Here is a 23,774-nt window from a genome sequence, read left to right as displayed (position 1 = left end):
TTAATACGGAAAAAGATTAAAAGAACTAGTTGTTGTCGTCACGCAAGCCCTGCAGATGTGGGAACGGGGCCGTAGGGGAGCAGAGTAGGGAGGGAAGAGGCCGTGTTCTCGCGGGTTGAGGGAGCTCCCTGGCACCTCATCTTTATCTATTTATTTCTGCATATGGCGCATTTCCAACTCTCATGTGCTGTGTTTATGAAGAAAATATTGTTATAAAAAGGTTAGAAGATTCATACCAGGGAATATTAGCGCCCTCATTGTCTTGGACTCGCTAATCCCTGACTTTATCACTTGACTGAGAGAATGCCGACGCAGCCAAGGGGTAAGGTGTATGCAAAGCAAGTAGGTCCTAAGGTGCTCCATAAATTCTCGAGAATTTACCCTTACGACAGGAAAGAATGATGACGTTGCTTTACAAACATACGAAAAAGTTCGTGTCATAGGCATTTTGTTTTTTAGAACGAGACAGAAAGATGCTGAGCCCTCCTTTCATCATTTTTCCTGCAAAAACAAAACCCAGATACATCGAGGAAATGATTATAAGTATCTCTGTGAATATCATGTCTACAAACTTTCTTGACCCTAATTTCGGTTCAAGACTGCTTGTTTATATTTCCGTCTCGCCTTACACTCAAAAGAGTGAATGTTGAAGTGATAAAATACGCAGATTCAAAACTACGTCTAATAGAGGTAAACTGCTAAGGAGATTTGTTTATCATTGCCTTCTGGGCCTCTGGGTGGGAGTATAGAAGATTGGAGGACGGAGGAGGGGGGAGTTGAAAGGCTATCACAGGCTAACACAGGGACCGGCTAAGCTAGGCTAAGCTAAGTTACACATCCCGGGCTAGGCTCCATGGGCTACACTACACCACACTAACGGGCCGCATCCCCTCTAGATCTAATACTTGCACCGACCCTCACACTAAACCAGCCGCCCACACTTCCCTTCCAATCGAGCAGAGGTACACTTGATCCTTCACTCGGCCAAGCAAATATCTGAAAAGATGGGTATTATGACATTCAGAATGAGAGCTGTATTCCCAGTGGTATTAGAAGTTTCGAGACACTTCTTGTTTAGCGATTTATTTTGTGCAGTATATCTGAATATGCTCTGCCGTGTTATATGATTTTTAACACTGTCATAGTCTGCAGAAGATAGAGGATAGCAAGGTGTAACAGGCAAAATAAATCGCTGAGGAAGAGTAATTGAGAAATATGTAAAACCACAAAGAATATGAATTTTCGGTCATGTTCGGTTGGTAATATAACTGTCCGGACAGCTTCTTTTGAAATATTTCACACTGAACATTAAAGCTTTGCTGTTGTGTACAGTTGACCATATTAGCATCCAGACAGGCGGGTACAATGGATTTCAGAAAGGGTACTAAGATTTCGGTCATACAGAGGTGCAGTCAATAATTCCTTTATCCTTTCTCGTAGTGGTGTTTGATATCTTGCTAAATTTACTTTAATGATCAAGAGGGTGAATAGGGATGGAAGGTTTCATTACATCGGACCACGACGTGTAAAAATAGTATTGACAGTAACCATACAGTCGGCAAAATAGGTATGGGATCAGGCATAATGGATTCCTGAATGTTCACTAAGTCATCGATCATTTAGGAATGTTTGTTATATCTACTTGCAGTATACCTTCATCAACTCTTCTACTTCGCTATTTTATGCCCGCTAATTGCAGACGATTTTATGCAGCAGTATCGCATAAGTGCACCCGGAAAGTGTCACAATCAAAGCATAACTATTAACCCAAAACGCAGTATACAAAAGGATGCCATAAATAATGTAAGGATAGGAAATTAGGAACACAAGAAGTTTTACTACCTTGACCTTGTTCCAGTGGTGTTGGGCACACTGCCTTCCCTATATCTTCATACATTTTACTAAATATTTTTGTGTTCATGCATATAACCGTGTCTAAGAGGCTGACGTGCTGTATGCAGATATCTATTGATAAGGGCGAAGTATTAAGGAGCCTCCTAAGGCCACGAGACTAGGGCCCGTTATCAAGGATCAACCCACAGAGGAACTTATTCTCATTGGTTTAGGCGCTTCCTACGACCTCTTGGCAATTTATTTTCCACATTAAATATTCATTTCATGTATTTTATCTACGTAATTTCACCATCAAAACAATTTCAGTGATGATGTGGAAAAGCATACGAAGTACCATTTGCAGAAATAAACTGGTTAGGAAGAAGTTTTAAAGATCCTCCTCAGGCCACGAGACGAGGGCCCGTCATCAGTGCTCACCCCAGCACCAGACAAACAGATGGATGGTGGTTCAGTTATGTAAGCAGATTAAGAGATCAATGGACTGGCAGAGTATGGTTTACATCTTTACTACCGGACAACTCTCCTTGTTGAATAGTAAGCATTTTCCTGCGATAGCAAACGTAATAATGGAATATAATGGTTGTCATCGCAGTGAAGGGGGTACTAGTGCAAACAAAAAGCATCAATATCCACCACCGACATTATTACAGATGTTCTGCGTCTCCTGCGGATTTAACCCCTCTAACGCGAAATGGTTTTCCGGACAAGAATAAAATCATCTGGCAGTCAGAAGAACATTTCTGAAAATGTAATGGTGCTGTCAGGTTAATGGAGATTGTTTCTATTCATTTCGGCATGATATCATTGTCTTAAAGTTAAATATAATTGCTTTGAGTTAGTAAGAATTCAAGACAAAAGTTGTCATCATGCTAAATAACTACAGCTTCGTTACTTTTTTTTTTTCTCTTCTGCACATTTTTTTACACCTGCTTCTGATGTGCATTATTCATTTCTACTATATTTCAGTCAGGTGTAACCATTTCTTTTCTCTTCAAAATTGTCTATTGGTAGTGACTCATTAGTTCGTTCCCTCAATATCGTCTGAGTCCCTTATGTGGTGCGGGAGACTGCAGTACCTCCTTCTTAGAAATTATATCATGTCTATTACATCTTAACATTTTCTTTGTGTCTTGTGTCATTTTAATATCGACTTAGTCTGCATCAGTAACCTACAAGAGGATATTGAGGTGCAATGTGTAGAATGAATCCTTAAGGAAGGTGTGTTACGAAATATCCAGAGCCACTTAGATTGCGGCACAGAACCTGACGGGTCCGACAGAAAACACCATCGTATTATGCAACACTGTCAGGAAATATGGCTTCAAAAGAGGATCCCCGAACCATTTTCTTGGAGGTGCTGATTCCCCTTTCCTATGATTAGTCCTTTCAATCTGGGAACGTGGTGCTGGAGAGGGACGTCTTCATGTGGTGGCATCAATTTGCCCAAGCCATTCAACTGCCTGGTTATACAGAAGTCCCTAACCTACCTCCCTCTTTCCCCCAAAAAAGGATGGTGGACTGTAGGAGACGTCTAACTAGGCCTGCAGTCTACCGGGTTCACTTTTCAGATCAGCCTAAGTCCACAATAACAGTAACAGTCCGCGGATGTCTTTTTCAGTTCAATCAGACTACCACCAGTCCATTTTATTATTGCTGAAGGAAATCTTATGACAAAGTAACCTTGGGTTTCGTTTTGTACGATTATTATCTATTCTACTGTACTCTATTCTACACTGTTCACTTCTGATCCTATACAGATTTGTTTGGGTAGGGATAGCTCGATTATAATATTTTTTTAATGCGTTCTCCTCATTTTTGTCTCCCCAGTTCAGTTTGTACTACTATCCATTCTATAATAATCTTTTTTTGTACTGCTTCTGTCTTATTCTACCATCTGCCAGGCTCGTCAGTCCAGTCCACCTATTACCAATACAGCCAGTAGGTATTATTCATTCTGTTATAATTTGTTGGCGCTGCTCTATCATATCCTAATATATTTCATAAACATTTCTTATGCTCGTTAGTCTAGTATACCCGAGATCTTGAGGATAAAGCACTCCCGTATTATGCAACACTGTGGAAACATGAGCTGGGAAGATGATCGCCAAACCAGTTCCGCATTCTGACCTCTTTTGCCTCCAGTTAACATTTCTGCTTCAGTTTTATGCAGGTATCTATGTGCTACTTTCTAACACTGTGGAAGTCCTGGTTTCCATCCACACGCCACAGAGCAACTTCTAGATCCTTAGAACTCTAATTCTACACGCACAGGCACACACGAAGACATTCGTTTGCGCACGCGCGCACACACACACACACACACACACACACACACACACACACACACACACACACACACACACACACACACACACACACACACACACACACACACACACACACAATCAATACACAAACTCGCACAAGGCACACACGTCTAGGATATATTTACCTAAAATAATAATGCACACTTTCAACAGCACATTTACTGTATTGCCTGGCAAAGATCTCCAAACCCTTTCCGCTCGGCTGATGGCCAAAATAGTGCAGATTAAAAGGTCGATTTAGCAGGTAATCAAGGAGACTCATTCTTCCTTCATTACTATAGATTATCGAATGTCATGTAACCTCAACATAACAGTATTTAAGTTGAGTCAGATGAAAACAGACTGATTATAGAAATCTAGGTCCTTCAAGCACTTCTGCATAAACTCTCTTTCTCTCCCTCTCTCTCTCTCTCTCTCTCTCTCTCTCTCTCTCTCTCTCTCTCTCTCTCTCTCTCTCCACTGCATTTGACGACCCACATACGTTAGCAATCTTTCTTTTTTTACGATCATAATTACCGGAGAGTAAAAACATGAGCGGTGAGACCACTGCCTTTGCACACTTCCTTCCATCTCAGTTCCCGCGGCAGAACCGGGTCACAGTCATTAGCCTCACAACAGCCTTGCAGTAATAACGCAGGTGTTGGCAGATGTGGAGGAGCTGTCATAGTTCTTTGCTGGTAATCCTGATAGCGCTTGTTCTGCCCACATGTACCTAGGGAAAGATACTTTTACTGAGAGTACTCTTACTAGAACGCCCCCATAAGCCCACCGATATGCCAGCCACCCTTATTTTTGCCATTGTGCCTTAGTTACTTTAAAGTCTTCAGTTTTAAGAAATGCACTGGGTAAACAGTACCTATGAGTAGTTGCACAACCTCTGCAAACTGGCGACGTAGAGTAAAAAAACAAAAAAACTCATAGGAGACTCTAAAACTACGGCAAGGCATAGCAATAGAGGTCAAGAAGTGCGTGTGAGTATGTGTGTGTTTATATATATATATATATATATATATATATATATATATATATATATATATATATATATATATATATATATATATATATATATATTCTCTCAGTATCAGTACCTGACAAAAAATAAGTCACGGAAAAATTGCAAACTCAAAATTTGGCCTCATCTTACAAAAACATCTTTTCAGCTGAAATAAAGGGAATTCGGTCGTAATATCAACACTCGTACTGATATATTGAGGTTGAGTACAGCAAAGATGGTATCACGTACTGAGGTGTGTGACCCCGACTGACTGCTGGGGTTGTTGGGTCCAGATTTTATTGCCCTTGACGTAGGCACACCTGATTTTACTGTCTCGCTTTCCTACTGTCTTTTATTGCATTCTTTTTTGTTGATAAAGATATTATTGTTTGTTTACTTTGCTACTTTTCTTATATTGCATACTGTACTAGTCATAGCAGAAATTATTGTTTTTTTCTTTGCTACTGTCTATGATTTGTTCTACTTGTTGGCAGAGACATTGTTGTTGATTTGCCTTGTCACCGTGTTATTTTCCATTATTTACAAAGCAATGATGGGATCATTGTTGTCATGCTTTGCTTTTTTAATCTTTCTTTTTTGGCAGATATTATTTTTGTTAAATTGCCTTGCTGTTCTTTCTCCTTCCATTCTTTTATAGGCAGCACTGACATTACTGTTGCTTTTCTTTGTTTTTGTCTTTCTTTATGTTCTTAAGAGCACTGGAATTACTTTTATCTTGCCTTGTCATTTTCTTTCTTCCATTTATGTCGTAAGCAAGAATTATTGTTATTTTGCCTTACTCCTATTTCCTTTTCTCATTCTCGCGAAACAGCGTTAAAATTATTGTTGCCTGGTCTTGTCTTTCTTTCAGTGAGTATTTTTGTCGGCAGAGTTGAAATTACTGATGTTTTGCACTGTCTTTCATGCCCTTCTTTTTCCTTCTTCTTTTTTTTTTTTTTTTTGACAAATATATCTATTTGGCTTTGCAGCTCTTCATTTTGTTCTTCTGTAGGCAGAGCTGAAATTACTGTATTTCTACAGGAAATGAAATTGTTACCCTGCCCTGTTACTGTCTTTTACCCCATTGTTCCGTAGAAAGTTGAAAGTTTTGCAGTCTTACCCTACTTCGGGGTTCAACGGATCATTTCTGCAGAGAGTTGAAATTACCTATGCTCTGCTGCTGCCTCTCTCTCTCTCTCTCTCTCTCTCTCTCTCTCTCTCTCTCTCCTGAGGATCGTACTCTATAAGACGACCTGTACTAAGCAAAAACTGATTGTGTGCTTAATCCTTTTAGCCCGAGGACGTCTTCTCACAGTTTATTTTTGCTTCCGACTGACTATCTTGCTCAGCTGTTGGCGGGTAAATGAAGGTTATATAATTATGACCTTTTCACTACGAGGGAAGGTGATGGAGAGGGACGCCTTCACGTGGTGGCATCGATAAAGGTGGGCTACTCACTGTCCGGTTATATAAAAGTCCCCCAATTCCCTCTCTGTCCCCCCAAAGGAAGATGATGGACTGCAGGATACAGGCAACTTCAGCCAGCAGTCCACCGGGTTTAAGCCCAGATGAGCCTGGGGTTGTAACTACTACTGCTATTACAACGAGGAGAAATATCCAAGATGAATTCAATAGACAGGCGACATTAAGAATAAAATACGTAACACGCCCTCTCAATATTGGAACTAATGGCTCACGTGCAGCTGATGGGCATGAATCTGAGCCCTCTATGTATTTACTCATCCACTCACCCACCTCTCGTACTAGCGCTTCATCCACCCATCCACTTCTCCCACTTGCGCCTCATCCACCCATCCACATAGGCATCCACTGTGAAGTTTTGTCTCTGGCTAATATGTATGATGATAAGCTCTGAGGGACTGACGGGAGGGAAGAGTTTAGATCCGGTTCAGTGAGGATGCTCTTAGTTTGTAACACTTTGATGATGATGATTCCAGGATAAGGGAGAGAGAGAGAGAGAGAGAGAGAGAGAGAGAGAGAGAGAGAGAGAGAGAGAGAGAGAGATTTATGTGAATATTTATTGGAGCGCATAATATGAGCACGGTCCAAATTAAATGGAGTGAAAAGCCGCGTGATAGATGGTTTGAAGTTATAACCTGAGTTACATCTTTTATTTAGCTTTTTTATGAATCACTCCAAGAACTGTTATGAAGCCTGGGATGAGTTAAGAGCTTCCTGCAACCATGAAATGAGTGCATGACATTGACGTGGAAGGAAGGTAGGAAGGAAGGAAGGAGGGCGGGAAAAACCGAGGTGAAGAAGGAATTATAATTAAAGGTGTATGTTGTAAGATGGGTTGGAATGGGAAAAAAAAGATTGCAAATGAACCAGGGGAAGAACACCTGAAGGGCCTTTATAATCTTAAGGAATATGGCATCAGACATTAGCTTATAAGACTGAATGACTGGCTGATTTATTGAAATGATCGATTGATTTGTTAATAAATTTATGGACAGACAAATAGATAGACAGACAAATAGATAGACAAGTAGGTAGATAAAGAGAGAGGGGGGATAGACTGAGAGGCAGATACAAGGACTGATAGATACGCAGTAAATAAATAAATAGGCAGATGGGGAAATACATAGATAGAATGATGGATAATAAAACTGAGAGACACAGAAAGACTGACCAGAAGACATGGATAGACAAACAAATTGGCAGATCAAGACCACATCAAGCCTGGTGAGGGTCAGTATTACTCAACCCACACATTTTTACAATCAAATATTGTGCCAGCCGAAGCGCGATGATCTAAGATGAAGTAAAACAGATTAGCGCATAAAAAAAATATCCCTCTCTCTCTCTCTCTCTCTCTCTCTCTCTCTCTCTCTCTCTCTCTCTCTCTCTCTCTCTCTCTCTCTCTCTCTCTCTCAGAACGAAAGATTTGACTGTACTATCGAGGACATTTATACTCATCTTGCTATCTATCAGTTAATCTAAATCGAATTGTCTATGTATCGATATCTACCAGCCTACGGTAACTAATTAACTATTTAATTCACTGTCTGTTTGTTTCTATGTGTTGATTAGCTTAACAAGACCTGTTTTTAATGGTGATTGTGATCGAGTTTAGAAATCATTAACCCAGATCTCAGTGTTGCATCCAGGGTTCCAGCGGGGAGAGGGGAGGGATTCTAGGATGCCCGGAAACCCCCAGGTCGATAACTGAGGTGATAGTGTCTTAACAGGCTCACCACGAGACACTTTTCTTTCTTTCCTTTCTCAACACCAACATCCTCCCAAACTATAGAACGTAACTCCTCCTCTATTGTTTACTTATATTCATCTGCTGCTTTGTTTGTCAGTTTTTACACTTTGCTCTTCGATTCTGAGTACCTCACACACTGCCGCCATGCCTCTCTCAGCTTCACCTAGCAGACCACAGACTTATGACAGAGTTCTCCACATCCGTTCTCGACTTTCCATATTACTTATACACCCCAGGCATATTCTCTCAGCAAACATAAATTCAACTGGGCTTCTATGAACGTTCACTGCAGTCTCGTTATGCCTCTTCGAATTTCAGTGTGATTAATATATGAGTTACCTATGCGCAGCTTCCTTTCATGAAAATGCTTTTAGCCGAGCCCCACCGTAATCTTCCAGCACATCAACCGACCCATTACGTCATTCACAGAATTTGCACCAACTTCTCCACTCATATCGCCTATCACAAACACCCTGTAAACTTGTCTACAAGTGTTCTGTAACTTTATGTATTTGAAACCTGTCCCTCTTTCCGAGACTTTTCATCACACGGTGGCTTTGCAATAATCAGAAAGATTTCTACGCAGAATTAATGCTATGCTATTTTTATTTAGCAAAGTCCTCAGAATAAACCACATACCACGGACTGCATTAGCCACAGGTCTCAGTCCTCCTTAGTCGTACTTTTTATGGGATTATATTCTGTTCACTCCTAACTAGCCGTTCAGTTTTCGTCTCTGCAGCTTGAAAAATACAAGTTGTAAGAATAGCTGAAGACTAGAATATGATGCTAGTCACGAAGAAGTGCTGAGGAATGGACACAAGGATATACCATTGTCTTATTCTGACACAGAGCTACAGGAAATAGCCTGCAGATGTACGAAAATCTCCGTTAGGTTAAAGTCAATGAAGTATAGAGTTCTTTATTAACCCTAGAGTCCATAGCTCGGCCCCATCACCTCAGCACTCAACTCAGATATTCAGAATTCACCATACTCATTATTTAATTGCACACCTAGATCCTGGTGATTATATTTTAATCGATTTGCTTTCATATGACAAAATAAGTCCACTTTTCCTTGAAATTTGACCAGTCTTATTTATGAGATACAAATGAGTTTCCTTGGTTACTAGCCAAAGCAATTATTCAGTCTGACTACATTTGACCATCAACTGGCTAAAATGGGTTAGGGATTTTTGTCAGGTTAAACAGTTCATAACAGTCTCCCTCTCTTCCAGGATGCCACAGCTCCAGCGAATACCATCCCCTGTGACCCTCCTGGTGGTGGTTCTGAGTCTAACCACTGCCAGGGCCTCCAGCATCCACAGCCGCCCCGCCCTCCAAGCATCAAGGTAAGATAGCCAAACTTCCGCTAAGTTTGCTCTCAGAAGATTTTAGAATGTCGTTAAGCACTAAAACTTCTGCTCATATCGCTGAATAATAAACTAAAACTCCTAAAGTATTGCTAGAATTTAGTAAAGATCAACAACAAGCAGCTGCTAAGTAGAAATAAATATCTCACACCTAACACTAAAGTCACAAAAATGGTAGTTGATTGTCTACCCTGATGATTCTTATACTGTCGACAGATATTAATCTAAAATTTATTCATTTTCTATCCCCAGGGCGCTCCACGCCTCCATCCCCCTCCAGCAGATGTTCAGCCACAGCCCCGACCTAGCTAGCCTCACGGACCTCTTTCCCCGGGGACCTGATGACGAGAACAACGAACTGGACAACACGGATCCAAAACTGTCGACAAAAGCCCCAGTGCCGCCCAAGTTTGATATCAACACCTTCACGTTCAACAAGAAGAATATCAGGAAGCCCGGGGATATATTCAGCCTGCTAGCTGACGTCGAGGAAGCTAAACCCACGAAGAATGATAAGTCGAGCCACATGAAGCAGAAAGTTGAGGCTTTTTCTGGTTCCGGTGAGAAGAAGACGGATGCCACCAAATTCAAGCTACCAGGTCTCTTTTTCATTAGCCTTTCTTAAGCCTAAGTTCAGTGTAAAATTGCTTGTATATTTTATCTTCACCCATACAGCTGTCAAACACATAACAATGAAACTGAATCAATATTAAAATGTTAACTGAATGATACATGATAACAATGAACTCTTTCTGCGTGATAACGTCTTTTTTTTAGTACATTCTTGCTGTCTTTTGACGATTTTTGTAATACTTTAGGAGAGCACCAAGTTAGTGAAGAGATGAATGTAGGCTGTATAGCATCCATCATGTAGAAGAGGCTTTGCTAAGCTGAACAAAATTATCTGGTGGTAGTAATCTCGAAATGCAAAAACCGTCACCATATCATAAGCTTTAAATGTTATGAAGATGTGTTTATCATAATAGTTACAAAAGTACTGAATAGATGCAGAAGTTTCTGAGCTTTAATATAGGGCTTTGCTGAGCTAAAGTCAAGAGCACTGAAGAACCTCGTTAGAGAGGGACAGAGAGACGGACTCATTCCTAGACATGCTACCTCATCTAAAAATGATTAACCTGTTTCAGTCAGAGGACACGTTATATATTTTATTCCTGCTCCATTAAAATTATTTTATCCAACTCACGGAGAAAAACTGTATTGAGTAAATCTTAATGGAGAATGTTTCTAACCCCGTCACCACAAATGGTTTCTCTAAAGTTAACAGAATCATCTGAAAATAGCAAAAATAAACAAAAAAAAGGTTAAAAAAAAAAATATTCAATGGGTTAAAATCCTTCATGAACACTTCCCCAGGTGTCGACCTAGCCAACGTTTTCGGCAAGAATATCCTATTGGCGGCCAAGGACCTCGAGGGCCTCTTAGCAGTCGTCCAGCAAATGAAGAAGAAAGTGGAGAGCAAGATGGGTAACTCGTCCATCCCCTCCGAGTCCACCGCCATCACCAGCAACACCACGGCGCACCTGGTCAACATCCTCCTTAACACCACCAAACTCGAGGAGATCCGCACGGCAAGTCTGACCGCGAAAACCGAAGACGAATTCTTGGACCACCTGGCTGAAGTTTTGGCGGGAGCCGAGACGAGACATGGCGGTTCAGCCCTCACCCTGGATCCCGTCACCATCATTGCCCTGCTCACTCTCGGTAGGTCCTCAAATAATAATAATGATCGTAATAATAATAATAATAATAAAAGTTGAGAGTAGTATTGGAAAATTATCAGATTTGTGAGGCGGAGTCAGGAGAGTGAGGACTTTAATAATATGCTGACGACTATGTGTCCCATTTCACTTGACATGCTTAGGTCTCCCACTTTCGTACTCTTTTTTTCCTGGTTTTTAAATCCTACCTAGCCTCACTGTTAGGTTGGAAAAGGGCCAAGTGGTGGTGGTGGTGATGAAGATCCATTTTTTTACGTGTAATGAAGGGTGGGAGGATGATGGTAAATTTTATATACAAGGCTAATGGGCCATTTAGTCCTTCACATCTGCAAAGTCTCAGTCAAGTCAGTTCAGGATCATTCAGTAATTAGGTCCACTGAGATTTAGTTGGATCCATAAAGGCCTTCACACGCAGACAAGCACAGCCACATTGATTCAGGTGCGGTCACATTATTTCAGGTTAGTTTCGATATTTATGTAATTCTAGTCAATATCAACCATGCTCAGATCTTCGCCGATAAGCTCAGGCTAATTTCAGTTAGTTTAGGTCGTCATAGGTCATTTCAGATCCACCTTCCTAAGTCTAGTCAATTTAAATCAGTTCATATTAAAATCAGTTCATTATTAAGGTCTTACAGGCTTGGATCAGGTGGATGGAGTCAGTGAGCAGGAGGAGCTGGGATGGTAATGGATGGTTGAGCAAGATGGGGGAGTTGGACCCTCCGAAGATTTGTGCTGAACGTCAGATGGTTAATGCAGTAGTCATTTTTATGAAACTGACCATATGGGAGCAGAAATGGGCGGGACTGGTGAAGAGGATTTGGCGATAAAGGCTATGATAATGTGAGTGGTGGAACATGACAGGGGAAGTACACCTTGCGATGATGGGCACTGAAATTGGCCAGTAAAGTGTAAATCTGAAAAGGGAAAGAAAAAATAGATGGGATGAGAAAGGAGGAGTGGGGAGGGATGACCTGGAACGAATGCATCCAGTGAAGAAAGGGATTGTGTGAGATGTAGCATTGGGAGGAGAAATGTTTAAGCTTAATTATTCTTAGAAGTGTGATGTAGGAAGGACAGAAAAGAGATTAGGCTAGTGGAAAGGACTGGGCGGGCCTTGCCGATATGCATGTGGGTGGTGGAGCAGGGTGAGGGCATTATACGCTGCGAGGGTAGGTCCCCATAGTAGACTTATGGATATGGGCACAGTGACGCTTTTCACCAAAACTTTCTCCCAGAACACCTACAACATCAAAGTATGCAAGCCTAATATTAAGTACGAGTACAGCTCTCTCCATACTCAGCTACCTATTACAACATTTATATCCTTGGTACCACCTCCAAATGGCAGTTCTTTATATTCAGAGGGAAGTAGAGTGACGCTTTAAAAAAGTTCAGTGTGGTTGAATGTTGAATAAAAAAAAATAAAAAAAAAGTATTTCATCCAATAACACACTTCTCCATGAGCTTCCCATGTAGTACGTCATTCTGCAGAACAACGCTCACAGGTCACTGGTTAATGTGCTTCGCCCGGTGTGTTGCTTACTTATGTCAATTGCAGTTTCTCTCATATTTCCCATAACCTCGCAGTTCCGACCACTTGCTTTCAAAGGCTTGCTAGAAAAATTGCACCTTGTACAAAACGAAAGGACCTTCATGACTCTAAAAGCCTTTAAGTGTTCTCAACTTTCAGTATGGTGAGATTTTAGACTTGCCCATTTCCAGACGATTTTATTAAGCTCAGGAGGAACTTTTCAAACTGAAGGGATTAGATGTATTAACTAACTCCTTCGCCACTAAAGGGCTCCACTGGACTAAGTGAAATTGTTTTGTTGCAGCAAAGTATCTTCGTATAAGGGGTTAATGAGGGATGCATCGGTAATTAGTGTCTCTAGAAAAGGAGTGCGGGGTTAAGAAAGATTGGGAACGACTGATTTCTACAGAGTGTTTTGTGCTGAAGAGAAAACCTATGTAAGGTGTAGGAGGAAACCGCGTGTGAAAACGGGGATACTTAATGGAACAGGGCAATAAGCAGTTATGGGATATTGTCTTGAGGAAGCAATGAGTTCCTTCCGGGTAATAATAATAGGTTCCTGCTTTTCTCTGCGGGTCCCTCCTCGACTGGCTTAGCACTCCCCTCCTCCCCCCTTACCCTACTCTCGCCTTTCTAGCTTTCACTCGCCTTTCTTTACCCAGCTGCTACACTGGTTTCACTTGTGGCCTGTTACCATCCTGCTATGATCATTTTTAAGCATTCTTCTTTGTGTTTTGCCTTTCCACTTATCTTCTATGTCGCTAATTCTTTGTTAGAATATTCACTTTTATATTACTGTACATTTTCATTCTTCGTCTTTTACTCACATACTTTCTTTTTCATCGTTCCCCCTCGACCGTACGGATTTATAAAAAAAAAAAAAAAAAAAACTCTTCTCTCACTACCTCTATTTCTTTCATTTTCTCCTGCAACTATGATTTTCTGCCTTCCTCCCATGTAATTCTTATTTCATCCTTTACTATACCTCTTTATTCATTTCCAACACTATTTTTTTTTCTTTCGATAAGGCTTTCAGTCGGGTTCCTTTACAGTTTATTCTTGCTGCTACCAGACGATTATATGCAGTTTATAGAAAAGCCCTCTTGTATTATGGCTTCTGTTAAGGTTGCATCAAATTTATCTAATTCGAAATGTACAATCCTATGCTGATAGAAACTGCCAGGAGATAGCAGGAATAAAATGAAAAGGAGGTCCTCAGGCACCATGGGTTATATTTTGACAACACATTTTATTTCTAGCTTTACCTTTTACCTATTGTCATTTTGCCATATTCGATAATAAATCATGTTCTTCTCAAATTTTCTCTCATTTACTTGCTTTTTTATTCACTTTTTTCGTTTCCTCAATCTGTTATTAAAAATATGCAGCAGTTGTTGCAGCTACAGCAAAACACTTATGATAGATTTCTTATTACAATATGTAAGAGCTGAGCTATTTCACAACACTGATAATAGGTTTATTATTATATTATGCAGCAGTTTAACTGCTGTAGACCACTCTCGATAGATTTGTTACTGTTTTATTATGCAACAATTGTTACAGGTACAAGAATATCCTCACTAATTGAATGAATGCAACATTGCCGTAAGTCGGATCCATTATTATGTATAGAGATGATAACACATGATCGAGCCTCCAGTACAAAAAGAGAGCTTCTAGATGGAGCTAGAAGTTGTAAACTGACAGAGAGATAAGCCAGACGAGGTGATAAAATACAGAAATTCTGCTGGAAAAGAAAAAAAACTAACAACAGCGAGAAGCAAATGAAAGAGTTGGGAGAATCCTTTGTATTAGTCTTTCATTGGGCTGGTGCTGTGCAGTAATTTTATTCTGGTGTTGCTCCTGCTGCCTTTTTTTTTTTTTTTTTTTTTTTTTAGTGCGCTTCCCCTCTTCCCCCCCCCCCCTCCCATGTAACCAGTCCTATACGCCGATGGTTGCTGTAGCAAACTGTGTCAACAATAGATATATAAAAAGCTAACATTCAACAGAATATCAAGGTGTAGTATGCACAAGAAATTGCTAAGGAAGAGACAATAAGAAGTTTTCTGTGCCACTGAAAATGCGATGAAATGTTTCATTTCTCTCCCTCTGTTCGTTACCCAGAACTCAAAATAGACTGAATACAAAACAATAGCTGCTTGAAAAAATCAGGAACAATGACTGAATGGTTTCTGGATCACTCATGTTTTCCTTACCTAGTCCTTCATGCAGAAATAAATCTTGGTTACGACTGAAAATTCGCATTGAATATACAGTATTTGTTAAGAGCGTCAGGACGTTCGCCACAAGGGCCTGTTATGTCACGCGCTTCATACATCCCCTTCTATCATGACTACTCTCTTGGCATATTATTTCCTTCCTGTACCACATAATTCATCACCACTTCATATATCCCCTCTTTCCTTAACCACTCCGTTGACCTATCCCTTCCTTCTTTTATAACATAATTCATAACCACTTCTCATACCCTTTCCTTCCTTAACCACTACCTTGACGCATTGTTTCCATTCTCTAGTACAAAATTCGCCATCACTTCATATATCCTCTTTTTCCTTTCCACTTTCTTGATTTTCTGTCTGCTTCCTCTGTCACATAGTCGATTACCTCTCTCTTCGCTTTCATATCACTATCACCCACATCCTACAGCAGCCTATCTGATCCTGGCCGTGTGCCTTTTTTTTTTCTTTTTTTTTCATTGTTCACGAAATTTAGTTCTTTTTCCATCAGTCACATCATTCATTTTTCACTCGTACTGTCCATATCGTTATCTTTCTTCCTGTCTTTCTTTAGCAAACCTAAATATACCGGTATCTCCTTCCTTTCTCAATCACCCGCATCACTCATTTTCCAGCTCACTTCCTCTTCCCCCAACACTCACATCAATCATTTTCTAACTAATGCCCTCTTTCCCCCAGCACTCGCATCATTCATTTCCTCACTCACTTCTCCCTTCCCCAACACCCTCATCACTCATTTCCACACACACCACAAAGCCAGCCAGGAGACAGGACGTGTGTGCTGGCCAATCCCCAGGTCCTGTTCTCCTCCCTTACTATTTTTTAACCAGCCCATACCCCACTGACCGGGCAAATGTATGGCCCGGCCTGCACTATAGGTGCAGGAAATCTTTAAACAAACAAACTCATTTCCCCACTCATTTCCTTCTTCCTTCCTTAGCGGCGTACCTGATCCGCGCAGTGTACCAGATTCTGACGGTGACTGGACGCTCCCTGGACGCCTCTGACCTGACGCTACCCCTCCAACTCTCTGACCTGCCCGACGCCATGGTGCTCATACACAACTGGATTTCAGACTCACAGTTCTCACACGTCAGGTACGTTCCTTTATCTTCGCATTACAGGATCCAGAATTTAGTAAAAGTGGTGGGTTCAGTTTTTTTCTTTTCCTTCTCTGTTTCTTTTTTTCTCTTTCCTTCTTTCTTTTTTACTATAGTTCATTTACTTAAACTTGACAAAGATCCTTAACCCCTTTCAACTTAACTGCTGTCCAGGTATAGTCATGCTGGAAGGAAGATTTGATTATTCTCTTTTTACTCTAACTTGGCCTAAAACTACCGTCTCATCATCTACAGTGTCGACTTGCTACAAGAAATTAACGTTAGGCTATGATGCCAGTCATAATGAAGTGTAATGCAAAGGACGTGGAGCCGTAGCACTGCCATTTGTATGTCACTGAGCTACGTTAAATGTGTTGCAAATGGACGAAAATTTGGACCAAATTAAAATATAAAAACTATAGTAACCAAGGAGACACATCGTTACATGACTACATCACAACTACGGCTATTGAATTCATTCAAACACTACTTAATATTCGACTTAAAGGAGTGGCCCCGTTCCCTCAGATGAAGTCAGACCAGCTATAACAAGAACTATGCACTAAAAGGAAGTAAAAGTAAAATAAAACCACAAGTACATTGAATAAGGTTTTATTTAGCAATGATGAATAATCAAGCTTCAAAAGTAATGCTGAGTTCTTACATGAAAGATCTGAAAATAGTGCGTCGCTTCTCCTTTCCGTGCTTATTGCAGGTTAGCCTGTGTGTCAGGTCTCACCACAGAACTAATAATGAGCAAAGGGATTTTTTTTTCTTTTTTTTTTTCAGGGATTTGAACCCTCTGGACCTCCCCTCTGAACCCACTGTGATTTGGACACATTTTACTCTTCAAAATCACAATATATATATATATATATATATATATATATATATATATATATATATATATATATATATATATATATATATATATATATATATTTTACAGTACGGACTGGCTAAATGTTTTCATCATCCATGTCTTTCCTAAGCACTATAATGATTAGTGAACTGCCTCCTTGTGAAAACATTTGTAGAAACTAGTAGCAGGGTGACGTTTGCCATTCCCAAATACACACTGCAGCATACATTATTAATTTAAGTTTTGCCAGTGCCAGTTCTAATGTTTTATCATTTAGTGGTACACAACATACACAGACATCCATTACACGTCATATATCCTTGTTCATTATCTCTTCATCCTGTAGATCTCTGTACGTACCGGACTTAGCTTCTATTAAGGGGCGTTGAAATGGGTTCTTTATTTGTTTAATTTTTTACCTCCCCTTTTTATTACATGCGTTCTACACCTCCAGGGCGATCCTTTACATGTGTTTGTCTGTTCACCCATACATTACTATGGACTCCTTTATTTTTATTCATGTTACATCTAAATTATTTTATTCAGTTTGGGGATACCTCTTGCAGTGATTTTTTTTTTTTTTTTTACCTGAACAAAGTGCAACGAAGGAATCTTTTGCAAATTATTTTCTCATTAATGCTGCACTTTGGGATTGCAGTTTTTAGGGCCGAAATGTCCGCTGTGATCTGTATAGGATATATTTACTTAGTGTGGCTTTCAGACTTACCACGTGATTACCCGGTGTGCCATTTTCGTGTAAGCCATGAGACTGGCTTAGAACTTCTTTACCAGTGTATTTTGGCATACTTGTATAGCACGCTGAATATTTTCTTGTATGTTGTTACTGTAAGTTATGTCGTTATTAAAAGATATGGGCAAGACTTAAAACAGTGTCAAGGTATGTAATATATATCTCATAGGAAGTGCTAGAGAGCCTCCTAACCCAACTCCAATACGGCCCAAGGCATCTCTCAATATTTCCCCATGATCCACCTTCCCTACCTCACATTCTACGAGCACTGGTAGTATACTTTGGTTTACCTTTGTTTCTGTATTCAGTTGCGTCATAGATGTTCCCATCCTTCGAGCGTAGTGTGGGGGAAGGGGAGAGGGTAGCCAAAGAGTGAATTTATACCTCTCCTACCCCCTTATCAAAAGCAATATCCTTTTAGTTTTACCATTTCCGTGTCCAGAGCACTCAAGTAGGAGTAGTGGCCACGCTTTATGCGCTGTGGGTCGAATCTTCTAGAATTAACAGGAGACTTTCCAACCTCTTTAAATGCTGTTTAGGGCGTAGGTCGGTCTTCTACCATTATATTTTTTGGAACACGATACGGTAGTTTAGCCCTGAGAAATAGTCATGGAGAAGGAAAGAGGTATAATGTAACATGTAACGTATGAAATCCATAATTTTCAATAGGTTTTCTTCACTTCATTCCCATAATATCCTGAGTACTCCTCTGTATCCGACACTTTTCATTGCCTGATTTTGACGTCCTTGTTTGACAGAGAGGAGAGGTCTCTTCCGTACGTGACCACCATCCTGGATATCCCCGGCAACCTGGCGGCCATCATCAAGCTACACCGTGAGGGCCACCAACCCTGTGTCAGGCAGTTCCTCTGTGAACAGCTCGAGGACCGCACCTTCCCTGAGATCACACTGACGGACTTGTTTATGTAAGCATATTTCATCATGATCCAATATACTCCTAGACAGAAAAGTTTCCTACGCATCGTAATGAAAATAATACGTACAGCTGCGGTCAGGAATATCAATCCACTTAGTCGAACAATCGTTAAACTCTTATACGATATTCTGAACAGTCTCTTGCGTTCCGGAGACTGCATCACCGGATTTCAAAAGTCATTGCTCACTGTCTCGTTAATTATCGTTTGGAAGTGGATCGATATTAATGTTCGTAATAGTACATCTTTATCTACTGGTGCTAGAGAGGGACGCCTTCATGTAGTGAAACTGATATCACCAGGTCGCTCAACCGCCTGAGTATGCAAACATTCTTCAGCTACTTCCCTGTCCCAGAAAATGAATTCCCAACCTCCCCTTGGATTTAAACCAAATCCAGTATGAGCACCCTAGCCCACTAGACCGATTAATGTTATTTACACACATGAGCGCAATACGAGTACATAGTGCGTGTGTGTGTGCGTGTGTGTGTGTGTGTGTGTGTGTGTGTGTGTTCTTACCTAATTGTTCTTACCTAATTGTATCTTTACAGGAATGAGTCAAGCTCGTACTGTCCCGTGTCTTAAACCATATTTATCGTACATATCCTTAAATTTGTGAATTGTTTTGGCACACACTATTTCATTCGGTAGTGCATTCCATTGATCAATTGCTCTGTTTGGGAAACTGAATTTCCTTACGTCTTTATCACCTCTCTTCTTATGCAATTTTTTGCAGTGTCCTCTTGCTGATGCTTCTCCATATGTTAAGTAATCATTTATGTCTATTTTCTCCTTTCCTGATATGCATTTATATAGCATTATCATGTCACCTCTTTTCCTTCTTTCCTGTAGTGTTGGCAGATTAAGTTTATTTAGTCTTTCTTCGTAGCTTAGGTCCCTTAAGCTTGGTATCCATCTTGTAGCGGCCCTTTGAACTTTTTCAATCTTGTCTATGTGCTTTTTGAGATGAGGACTCCAGACTACTGATGCATATTCCAGGGTTGGTCTAATGAATGATGTTATTATCCTTCTTAGCATGTCTTCATTTATGTATGTGAATGCTATTCTCATATTTGGAAGCAGTGTATACATGTTCCGTACCTTCTCGCTGATGTGGTCAGCCGGAGATAGTCTGTTATTGATAATCACACCTAGGTCTTTCTCTCTTTCTGATGTGTATAGGGTTTTATTTCCTAACTTATAATCCCAATCAGGTCTTTTTCCACTTTTACCAAACTTGATTACATGACACTTGTCCACATTGAATTCCATTTGCCATGTACTACTCCATTCATGAAGTTTATTTAATTCTTCTTGTAGCTCTTTACAAGAGTCTGTGTTAGTAATTCTCCTTTGTATTTTTGCATCATCTGCAAACATATTCAGATAGCTCTAATTTCCAGTGTTACTGTTTATATCATTTATATACACTAAAAACATGATTGGTGCCAGCACTGAACCCTGTGGTACTCCACTAGTCACTTCTTTCCATGATGAGTAGTTTCCTCTTAGTACTGTCCTCATTTCTCTTTTTATGAGAAAGTCTTGCATCCAACAAAACAGTTTGCCTCGAATTCCTCCTTGATGGTACAGTTTCCATAAAAGTCTTTGGTGTGGTACTGTGTCAAAAGCTTTCTTGAAATCTAAATAGATACTGTCCACCCATCCTTCCCTTTCCTGTATTGTGTTTGTTACTCTGTCATAGTAGCTCAACAGATTAGTAACACATGATTTTCCTTTTCTGAAACCAAACTGTCTTTCTGTTATCATACTGTGTTCTTCTTGATGATTTACCCAAGCTTTTCTTATAAGTTTTTCTAATACCTTGCTTACAACACTGGTCAGTGATACTGGTCGGTAGTTGAGTGGATTTTGTCTATTTCCTTTCTTGAATAAGGGGACAATATTTGCTTTTTTCCAAATATCAGGTAGTTTACCTTGACTCAAGGATTTCTTGAAAATTAAAAATAATGGTTTACATAACTCCTTTGCACATTCTCGTAATACCCAACATGAAATTTCATCAGGACCACTTGCTTTTCCTCTGTCTAATCTACTTAACTCCTCCTGTATTACTTTTTCTGCTATTTGTATATCTGGTAGTATGTGTGGACATGCGTGTTCCACATAGTCCCTCTCAAAATTTTTTCTTCTGTAAAAACTAATTGGAAATTCTTATTTAGTGCTTCACAAATATCTTTCTCTTGTGTATAAGTGATTCCCTCGTCCGTAATGGATTGTATTATATCTTTTACTTTAGTTTTGCTTCTGATATAGCTGTAAAACAGTTTTGGTTGATCACTACTTCTATTTATTATATCCTCCTCAAACTGTTTTTGGGCTTCCCTCCTTATTCTTGTATAGTCGTTTCTTGCCAGTTTGTAATTATTATACGCCATTTCACTATTGTGTCTTCTGTATCTATTCCACAACAAATCTCTTCTTTCTTTTGATTTTTTACATTCTGTATTGAACCATTTCTGTATTTTCTTATCTGCTTCTTTGTGCTGTGGGATGTACTTCTGGACTCCTATTTCATAAAATTCACAAAAATTTTTATATACAGCATTTAAATCTTGTCCTCTAAGCTCATTTTCCCAATCAACTTCTAAGAAATACTTCTTTAGGTCTTGATAATTTCCCTTTTTATAGTTTAGGCTCTTTTTGTAACTATCATTGCTGTTTACTATGTCATATGCTATCCTGAAGTTATAATTTAGTACTGCATGATCGCTTTTGCCGAGTGGAGGGTGATATATTAAACTGTCAATATCATTTTCTTGCCTTGTAAATATTAGATCTAGCACTGAAGGTACATCAAGTCCTCTTTTTCTGGTGGTTTCCCTCACATGTTGCGTTAAGAAAAACTCTTGTACGAGATCCAGGAGCTTTTGGTCCCAACAGCTTTCTTGGCTATTTATATCTAGAGTATTCCAATTTATATTTGTACTGAAGTCCCCAGTTAGTATAATTCTTTCCAATTTCTCTTCCATTTTATGTAGCAATGATCTTACACTCTGAATTGTACTCTCTGCCAGGTCCTCATATTCGTCTCTTTCCCATGTGTTTGACCTGGGTGGCATGTACAAATTGGCTACAATTACTTTACCTTCAGATGTGTCGATCTCTACTGCAATCAGTTCTACTTGTGATGGTATATCTAGTTTTATTTCCTTGACTTTTAGATTTTTCTTAGTTAATATTATAATTCCTCCTCCTTTTTTTAAATATCTGTCTCTTCTCCATATATTGCATTCCTCTAAGTTTAGTATGTCATTTGATATCCTTGGTATTAATTTTGTTTCAGTTAGGCATATTATTTGTGGTTCATTTTCTCTGATATAATCATTCATCTCTAGTAATTTAGATACCATTCCATCCACATTTGAGTACATCAACTTTATCATCTTGTTTATATACTTGTCATGACATGGTTCTACTACCTTCCTCCTTTTTCTTCCATCCTGTTTGTGTACCACTTTCGTACCTGCAATCCTATTACTTTGTAAAAAAATTTCTTCTTCTCCTCTTCTGATCTTCCCTCATTTTTTGTTTTTGCTTCCTCTCTTTTCTCTTTCAGTAATTCCAGTTCCTCTTGTGTTAGGTATCTTTTTATCCATACATTTTTGAACTCCTCTTTTTCCTTAAGATTCTTTGCATTTTTTAGTATCTCTTCCACAGTGTTTACACTCTGGAAAGTCACCTTTAGAGGTCTTGTCTTGCTTTTCTCGTATTTCCCTAACCTTTTGTGTTCCTCTATGTCTTTACTACAGATTTCCTCTGATACTTCTTTCAGTAAGCTCATTACATTTGCCATCTCCTTTTTGTCTCTTGTGATCTTGTTTTTAACTTCTTCCTCTTCTATACCAGTGATTACTATTGATTTGTTTATCTCTACTGAATCTCTGACTAACTTTGGATTGTTTTGGATTATTCTTTTCACCTCCTTTTTAATGCTTTTTCTTCCACCCTTGTTTCTAAGTCTTTCTTTACTTTCACCATTTCAGCATACGTGGTTTCTACATCATTTTTGTAGCTTTGCACAGCTTCATTCACTTGTGTTATCTTCTCCCCAATATCACTGCTCTGGTCAATAAGACTACCAACTTGCCTAATTGTCTCTGTGTCATTTTTGAACTCTTCCATAACACTCTCGTGATTGACTACTGTACTTGCCATTTCACTCATTTTCTTCCTAAGTGTACTCAATTCCACTGTTAGTTCACTGATGGTTGTGTCTTTCTTATTGGCCTCCCTTCCTAGTTTTTCTATTTCTTCCTTTTGCAAGTGCATCTGCTTCTTTATTTCATCAATTTCATTTTTGAAAGCCATTTCTAGTTTGTTTACATGTTCAACCAGTCTATTGTGGGTCTCCACTTCAACCAGTTCTTGGTAGAAATCATCATTTTGCTTTTTACCTTTATCCCTTTTCTTTTCCAAATTTGTTTTACTGAAGTATGTATCCATTTTGCAATACTTAAAGTGCAAAGCATGTACTTACAATCTCCGTGTTGTTGTAGTCGTGTGTGTGTGTATCTGTGTGTGTGTGTGTGTGTGTGTTTCCAATTGTCAACACGTTGGCTACACTTTTTCTTTCCTCTTCTCAGCGCGGGAATGGGCTACCTGTTGGGCGACACGGACCTGGGGAGCTACATAGACTCCACCCTGGCCCGCTCCTCCTCCCCTTCCTGCGCCATGGTCCCTGTTGGATGTTCCCCTAGGACGCTCTCGGACGCTCACTACCTAGAGGAACTCTACACCAGTGCCTCCTATAAGTTCTTCAACCTGCTGGCGATGATGACGGGACTGTTGTAG

The 23,774-nt window shown here is 39.8% G+C and overlaps 1 protein-coding gene across 1 annotated transcript in view; it reads left to right on the top strand.

The window, feature by feature from the left end:
* LOC145404272 (uncharacterized) overlaps positions 1-23,774 on the top strand; it is a 29,038-nt gene extending 5,264 nt beyond the window's left edge. Inside the window, exons 3-8 of the mRNA XM_080275793.1 lie at positions 9,646-9,759; positions 10,033-10,379; positions 11,155-11,502; positions 16,252-16,408; positions 18,783-18,950; positions 23,567-23,774. Coding sequence (XP_080131919.1) covers positions 9,646-9,759; positions 10,033-10,379; positions 11,155-11,502; positions 16,252-16,408; positions 18,783-18,950; positions 23,567-23,774 — 1,342 coding nt within the window. The remainder of the gene's footprint in view (positions 1-9,645; positions 9,760-10,032; positions 10,380-11,154; positions 11,503-16,251; positions 16,409-18,782; positions 18,951-23,566) is intronic.

Source organism: Coenobita brevimanus, chromosome 63 (genome assembly GCF_032717465.1).
Source record: "Coenobita brevimanus isolate Jiangsu-jjx chromosome 63, ASM3271746v2, whole genome shotgun sequence".
NCBI lineage: Eukaryota > Metazoa > Arthropoda > Malacostraca > Decapoda > Coenobitidae > Coenobita > Coenobita brevimanus.
The sequence above is the reverse complement of the archived record's forward strand: the minus strand, read 5'-3'. Positions and strand labels throughout refer to the sequence as shown.